Genomic DNA, 8095 nt, shown 5'->3' on the forward strand with positions numbered 1-8095 from the left:
TGATTGTTAAGGGACCATTATTGTATGTGCCACTCAGAAAAAAAAAATACTGCCAGTTAAATAAAGCACACCATCAGTTGTAAGATACACATCAATTTCAGATATATATATTTTTAAAGATTTTAGTTATTTATTGGAGAGAGCATGAGCACAAGTTGGGGAGGAGAGGCAAAGGAAGAGGGAGAAGCAGACTTCCCGCTGAGCAGGGAGGCCGACATAGGGCTCGATCCCAGGACCCTGAGATCATGGTCTGAGCAGAAGGCAGATGCTTAACCACTGAGCCACCCAGGCGCCCCTGATTTCAGATATTTTTTAAAGTTTTTTTCTTTCTTTTTTTTTTTTTTTTTAAGGAGGAATGTCTTGTAATTGAAATACAATCTATTATGCTGCCTTGTATTTAGTTTTGGAGTTACTGATTTTGAAATACCTATGTAATACACAAATAAAACGCTTAGTAGATAGTTAAAAGTTTAGCTTCCTAAGAAAAATGGAGGCTAGAGATACAGAGGTGAAGGTCATCTGTGTGCAAGGATCGTAATCCAACAAGAGCCTTACTGTTTTCTCAGCTTTCCCAGTCTCTCTTATCTCTACCATCTCATTTCGTCCTATCCTTTACCTGTCTCTTTGTGATGGCATCTGTTGGTAAGCCTTAATATTATCTTTTATTATCCAAGAACACTTAATTTTTTTTTTCTTAAATTTCCACAAAGATCTTTTTCTCTTCTCTTCTATTCAAAAAGTATGTGATCTGTATGCGTGCAGTCTTTACAAGTGTGCTGTTGGAAGTGCTGTTGTAAGTATGGTCGTGAAAAGCAGATCTCCAGGGGAGATAGATGGTGTGAAAAAAATCCTATCCATCTTTAGACTTCCATGGTTTCTCTATTTTTATAGGTCCAGCATGTCTGGTTTGCATCTAGTAAAGCAAGGTCGAGACCGAAAGAAAATAGACTCTCAGCGAGATTTCACTGTAGCTTCTCCGGCAGAATTTGTTACCCGTTTTGGGGGGAATAAAGTGATTGAGAAGGTAAGTTATAACTTGCTGAATTATTTTTTTCAAAAGCTCATGAGATTCAATGCCTAGACTTGTTGTCTAGATTTGTTCAAAACCGGCATTTGGATTTTCAGAGACCGCCTCTTTGTGCAGAATTAACCTCTCTGCCTCCATGGTGTCCTGTGAATTTCACTGTTTTCTCTGTATTTACCATGGATAATTTAGGCAGAGCTAATTAAAAAGTTAAAGTGGAAGGGGGCGCCTGGGTGGCTCAGTTGGTTAAGCCGCTGCCTTTGGCTCAGGTCATGATCTCAGGGTCCTGGGATCGAGTCCTACATCAGGCTCCTTGCTCGGCCAGGAGCCTGCTTCTCTCTCCACTTCTGCCTGCCTCTCTGCCTGCTTGTGCACGCTCTCTCTCTCTGACAAATAAATAAATAAATAAATAAATAAAATCTTTAAAAAAAAAAAAAGTTAAAGTGGAGGTCAAACAGTTCTTTTTAAAAGGTCCTGCGGTTTTATGGGGTTGGGTTGCCCCACTATGAGAGGGTCTGAGAAACAGATTAGCTTGTGGGGTAGTGGTGAGGAGATATGTCACTGCATTGGAGTGAGAGCTAAGGGAGTGGAGGCATTCTCAGAACAGAAGGCTTGAATAGTTTGGTGCACTGCAACTTAAGGGCTTCCAGCAGATATTTGAGGTGTTTAGAGGGAATACACCGTACGAAATACCTAAAGAGATTACAAATATTTTGAAACATTAGGTGTAATTCTGTACCCCTTTTATCTAAACCACGTCCGAGCTGGCAGTACAACTTGGCTGAAAGAGATCGCTGTGGGGACCTATACTCCCACTTTAGCAGTGTTGCTCCAATGGCGTGCTTCTGTTAAACTTCCAATAAAGACCGATGGTGTATCTCCAGCCACTCTTATCCCAGGGCCGTGATTGCAAGACCGGTCAGGAGAGGTTGTTTACAGTGATGTCTCAGGATCATTGGTTCTTCTCCTCTTTTTCTTGTGACCATTCTTTGTAAGGCAGTCTCTACAATTCTAAGGCATTTAGGGTTCAGCATTTTGGGGAGACAGAGAGTGGTTGGTGCCAGTGTTCTTACATGTGTTCAGGGCTCTGCACCTCGTTCAGTATAACAGAGAATAGTGCATGACATTATGCTGTTCAGTCATCCTCCATTCCTTAATACATCATCCCTCTGAAGTTTGTCTTCTGTTCCCCTAGTAACAGGTATGGTAGAATAATTCACAAACTCACAAGATTTGAAAAATTGTGATTTTCCCCCTTCAAGAAATGAAGATAGAAAGCGTAACTTTTAGCTGGCACATATTAAAGTATTTGCTTAGCTAACATTTTAAAATATCCCTTGATCATGTGGGAGCTGGTTCCTAACTGCCAAGACTAGCAACATAAATTCCTAATTGAAAATCTGGCTTTCCAGAGAAAGCCAGAGATCTACAGAAATGGTCTCATTTCTTCTCCTTTGTCATTGCCTGCCTTTTCTACTTTTCTCCAATTCCCATCCCACCACTCTCCCAGGTTCTTATCGCCAACAATGGCATTGCAGCAGTGAAATGCATGAGGTCTATCCGCCGTTGGTCTTATGAGATGTTTCGAAATGAACGTGCAATCCGATTTGTTGTTATGGTAACACCTGAAGACCTGAAAGCCAATGCAGGTGAGTGATTAGCATTAAGAAAGCATCACCCTTGGGCGCCTGGGTGGCTCTGTTGGTTAAGCTCCTGCCTTCAGCTCAAGTCATGATCCAGGGCTCCTGAGATGGAACCCTGTGTAGGGCTCTCTGGTCAGCAGGAAGTCTGCTTATCCTTCTCCCTTTGCCCCTTCTCCCCACTTGTGCTCATGCTCTCTCAAATAAATAAATAGAATCTTAAAAAAGAAAAAAGAAAAGAAAAGAAAGCATCACCCTTGAGCACAAAGATTGGAATAGCAAAATCTTAAGTAGGAGTCTATTAACTTAGGAGGATTCCCAAACCCAAGGATTTCTCTTTAAAAAAGTGTCAGTAATAGGCATATACAAGTGATTCTACTATATTGAACCTCAACACAGTCTCCTGTGTTCTAAGTAAAAATAAGTAGAAATTTAACCAGTGTTGATTGGGGTTTCCAGGTGTATGCCCTTCTAGTGTCAAGTATTTGCTAAGCTACATACTTTAGCATGTGTAAGTAGAAAGATTTGGAAGGAAATAGCTATTTCCCTTACAAGCTAAGCTACGTTAAATTTTAGAGAATCTTAGGGTTAAGGTTCTTTTTTTACCCCCCTCTTGAGGGACCCAGGTGGGTTTTATCCTGCAACTTTTCTACATATTCTCTCTCCTCAGATGGCCCTCCATCTGAGAGTTGTAGATAAAGACTATTAGTATAGCTGAGAGGGAATGACTAGTCTTTGCTCTCTGTACTTTTTGTCACTAAAATATAATCTCTAAGGTAGAGTACCCACAGATAACATTAGCTCCTTAAAGAGCTATCTTTTTAAACCTATTTTGGTCTGTGTATGTTCTCTCACTATTGAGACTATGATATTAAGACTATTCCTAAGGAGTAGGGATTATTATATCATCTTATTTAGAAACAGATAAGGTACCATTTTATTGGAAAGCATGTGTTATGTGGAATAATTTAGTTTGACCCTTTAACTTCTCTGAACCACAATTTTTGTATCTGTAAAAGGAAGATCATAATGTCTAATTCACGGGATAGTTATAAAGATGAAATTGTAATAAACATAAAACTACCTTGTGTGATTTCTTTTCCCCCATCTATTTCTATCTGGTACTCCTAATTCATTTATTCATTTACTCAGTGAACATGGAGACCCATAGGTGAATAAAATGTGATCTTGTTCTAGGAAGCAAATAATTTCAATACAGTGAGGTAAATGCTATAAAGAAATATGAACAGGGTACTGTGAGAACAGAGCTGAGGCATCTTACCTCTACCCTCTGCTCTTGGTAGCAGGGTTAAGAGAATGCTTTCTGAAGGAAGTTATGCCTAGCCAAGAATGGCAAGAGTTAGTGAAGCAATCAACAGGACATTCCAGGCAGGGTGTTGCAGGAAGAAAGAACAGTCTATGCAAATGTATGAAGGCATGACACAATGGTTTGCTGGAAACTACAGGTATACTTGTTAAAGTACAAGATGTGATCTACTATTTCTCAAGAAGGGTCCTGATTTTCATCCTTAGGAGCATAGACTTAAATTTTTTAGGGATGTATGTGTGTGGTGTATATGTGTGTTGGACATTAAAGGTTAACATTTTGAATGGATTAGTTGTTATTTTTAGCAATTAAAAAGTAGAAGAGTACAATGAATCCCTTCCCATTTACCTATCATCCAGCATCGGTAATTATCAACTTGTGGCCTGTCTTGTTTCATCAGTACTTTCACCTCCTCCCCACTCCACACATAATTTCTGAAGCAAATCCTAGATATATTATTTCATCTGTAAGTATTTTAGTGTGTATCTCTTACAGGTACTTTCTCTTTGCTTGAAACATAAGCAGTTAGATGGACAATTTGTATAGCGTCTTGGAAGATTCATTTGTGGAAGGCAGTGCTATAGAACATAACGAGGCTGAGATGGCTTAGAGGCTGGGGAGGTAAAATTGGCAAGACATGGTGATAAAGGGAAGAGTTGATGATTACTGTTAGGTTTCTAATTTGGTTGACTAGGCAGATGACAGGATCATCAACAAGAGCTAAATAATAATGGAGCCAGAAGAGGAAGGTTTTTTGCAGGGTGGACAGATGAGATTGGGAGTACTTCTGATATAAGCAGATCCTATAAATCCTGTAAAAAGTTGGATATATCCTTCCAGAACTTAGAAATAATGAGAGCTGGAAACTAAGAAGCTACATTATCAGCAAACATATAGTAGTTAATACTACCCCTGCCCCGCCCAAAGAACTGATGGAAAAATGAAGAGAAAGAGGGCTAAGGATGAAATTTTATAGAAGAGTAAAATTTTAGGTATAGACTCAGGAAGATTGGCCCATAAACAGTGCTGAGAACAGATGACTGGAGACCGAAGAAATAGAAGAGAGAAAAAAGAGAATTTCCATAAGGAAGGGCCAAATGAGTTGGCAATCCAGTGAAGTAGGAATAGGAAATCCTTGGTAGCATTTTTTAGAATAGTCCAGTGGAACAATATGAGTGTGCAGACTAATACAAGATGTTAAGGAGTGAGTGGAAAGTTACGTGGAGATAGCTAATACGGACACCTTTTTTTTTTTTTTTTTTAGAATTTTTAATGAGAAGGGAAGAAGAAAAGGTAGTAACTAAAGAAAAATTAAGGGCCAGGGAGGATTTTTATTTTTTATTTTTTAGAATTTTTTTTTTATTAACATATAATGTATTATTAGCCCCAGGGGTACAGGTCTGTGAATCATCAGGTTTACACACTTCACAGCACTCACCATAGCACATACCTTCTCCAATGGAGGATTTTTATTATTTTTATTTTTTTAAAGATTTTATTTATTTATTTATTTGTCAGAGAGAGGGAGAACACAAGCAGGCAGAGTGGCAGGCAGAGGCAGAGAGAGAAGAAGGCTCCCCACTGAGCAAGGAGCCCTATGCGGGACTTGATCCCAGAACCCTGGGATCATGACCTGAGCTGAAGGCAGAGGCTTAACTAACTGAGCCACCCAGGCTTCCCAAGGATTTTTATTTTTAAGAGTGAAAGAGACTTGGGACTGTTTAGCATTTGAGAGGAAGGAGCCAAAGAGGGAAAGGAATGGAGGCGTACAGGAACCCGGAGGAGGCGGAAGTGGGTGTAGTCTAGAGCACAAGTGGACAAAAATAAGCATATTCCCTGTTATTTATTCTGAGGAACAAAAAAGTCAATAATGGGGTAGATGTATTCATACAAGGATGTATATTCATTGTAGTGTTATTTAAAGTAATGAGAAACTGGGATGCCTGGGTGGCTCAGGCAGTTACGCCTCTGCCTTCAGCTCAGGTCATGATCTCAGGTTCCAGGAATGGAGCCCCGCATTGGGCTCCTTGCTTAACAGGGAGCCTGCTTCTCCCTCTCCCTCTGTCTCCCGGCTTGTGCTCTCATTCTCTCTCTGTCAAATAAATAAATAAAATCTTAAAAAAATTAAATAATGTGAAACTAGGAGTAACTTAAATGTCCAACATGGGTGCATTAGTTGCATAAAATGTGCAACACTAATAATGTGAAGTACCATGCAGACATTAAAAAAATATGTTGTGGAATAAGATTTCTTGGTCTGAAAAAAAAAAAAGATTTCTTGGTCTGAAATGCAGTTTAATATTGCTACATTATTTATCTATTTTGTGTGACAGTATTACCATAAACTTGGCAACAGTCAGTAGCTCACAGTTTCTGTAGGTCAGAGCATGTCTTAGCTGGGTCTTCTGCTTCAGGTTATCACAAGACTGCAGTCACTTGTCAGCTGGGTTTGCAGTGTCATCTGAGGCTTGACTTGGGGATGGATCTACTTTCAAACTCAGATGGATCTACTTTTTTTTTCTTTTTAAGATTTTATTTATTTATCTGACACAGAGAGAGATCACAAATAGGCAGAGAGGCAGGCAGAGAGAGGGGGGAAGCAGGCTCCCCACTGAGCGGAGAGGCCAATACGGGGCTTGATCCCAGGACCCCGAGATCATGATCCAAGCCAAAGGCGGAGGCTTAACCCACTGAGCCACCCAGGTGCCCCAGCTGGATCTACTTTCAAACTCAGCTTTCAGTTTTCTATGGCCTATCAGATTGAGGGCCTGAATGTTTAGCCAGTCATTAGCAAAAAAACTACCCTTGACTCCTTGTCATGGGGCCATCCCCAAATGACTGCCTGCTACCTCAAAGCCAGCAAGGCAAAGTCTTCTAGTAAGATCAGGTACTTTCTTATTGCCCTTGCCATATTCTCTTGGCTAGAAACAACTCATAGATCCTGGTCACACCCAAGGAAAGGGGGATTCCTTAAGGTATAAAGATCTGGAAACTGGGATCATGGGAACAGACAGTGTGTCTGTCCATCACTATTGCAAAGAAAAAAGTTAGCTACAGGGTGATACAATAATAGGGAAAAAATACATTGCATATAGTCAGGAAAAGGGATAATGGCATGTACCAACAGCAGTACTAGTTGTCTTTCAGGGTGGTATTTTGGGGTGTTTTTATTTCTCTTTCTGCTTTTCTCAACTTTTTTACAAAGATTTTCTACAATTTTACAATTTCTTTAAAAGTTATTTGAAAATTAGAACTCTGGAAAGGATTATAATACTAGTGTTATGAATTAAGGAATTAATATTTTGGATAATTTTTCCTTTTTTCTAACCTTTCTATTATGTTAATTATTTTAGTACCTTTACTGAATATAATTTATATGCCATAAAAAGTTCACATTTCTATGAGTTTTAGTAAATTTGTACCATTGTGCAGTCATCATAGGAATCCAGTGTAAAACACACATTACTTTTGTAATTTAAAAGATTATGAAGAAGGAGCCTTAGATGGAAGAGTTGGTTCTTCACATGAGGAGAGGACTTCATCATCTGAGACCTGGAGTTGGGGGGAGCAGGCATGCTTGACAGTGAGGGTGGTAATAATCAACCCAGTTGCATATTTTTTATGTTGTGCTCATTTTTGGGAAAGTTGGAGATGTGGATGATTAGTGCAATCTCTGGTAAAGAACCAAGTGTTCTCTTTTGAGGTGAGTTTTGTTCATTTGTGACTATTCTCTAGAATAGCATCTCTGGTGGTAATTACAGCAACTGGGAACCAAGAGACAATGGAGAAGTCCAAGCTGTGTGGATAAGATAAAATGTTTTCTTCTACTTACCAGGGCATGAAAGGGAATTTCATGTCTGCTGTAGTGATAGTAGAAAACTGATTGGTGTAGAACTCTGAACTGTTGCTGGTTGGTGACCGTAGTACATTCATGAGCATGTATGTACTACATGATGTAGGTCAGCAATTAATGTAACTTTCTTTTCTGTACCCACGGCTATGGAACTTCAGAAAAGGCTAAACCACAGGAGAAAAGTTAGATGGATTTGACTATATAAAAATTTTCATTTAGCAAATAAAAAGTTAAAGACAAATCGTAATGTG

The 8095-nt window shown here is 39.3% G+C and overlaps 1 protein-coding gene across 1 annotated transcript; it reads left to right on the forward strand.

Moving 5' to 3' along the window:
• The first annotated feature begins 890 nt into the window (after nucleotides 1-890).
• Nucleotides 891-2761, forward strand: LOC116863559 (acetyl-CoA carboxylase 1-like). Its single transcript, XM_032850986.1, has 2 exons — nucleotides 891-1024; nucleotides 2535-2761. Exons 1-2 carry the CDS (start codon nucleotides 899-901, stop codon nucleotides 2679-2681), a joined length of 273 nt encoding a protein of 90 aa, XP_032706877.1. The 5' UTR covers nucleotides 891-898; the 3' UTR covers nucleotides 2682-2761.
• The last annotated feature ends 5334 nt before the right edge of the window (nucleotides 2762-8095 follow it).

Source organism: Lontra canadensis, unplaced genomic scaffold, assembly GCF_010015895.1.
Source record: "Lontra canadensis isolate GAN:19392208 unplaced genomic scaffold, GSC_riverotter_1.0 scaffold1620, whole genome shotgun sequence".
In the NCBI taxonomy this organism is placed as follows: Eukaryota; Metazoa; Chordata; class Mammalia; order Carnivora; family Mustelidae; genus Lontra; species Lontra canadensis.

Bases quoted from the DNA above. Each gene is read 5' to 3' on its own strand.
- LOC116863559 (XM_032850986.1), top strand. From the start codon at position 899: ATGTCTGGTTTGCATCTAGTAAAGCAAGGTCGAGACCGAAAGAAAATA. The intron at 1,025-2,534 runs GTAAGTTATAAC...CCACTCTCCCAG, and splicing joins GGAATAAAGTGATTGAGAAG to GTTCTTATCGCCAACAATGG.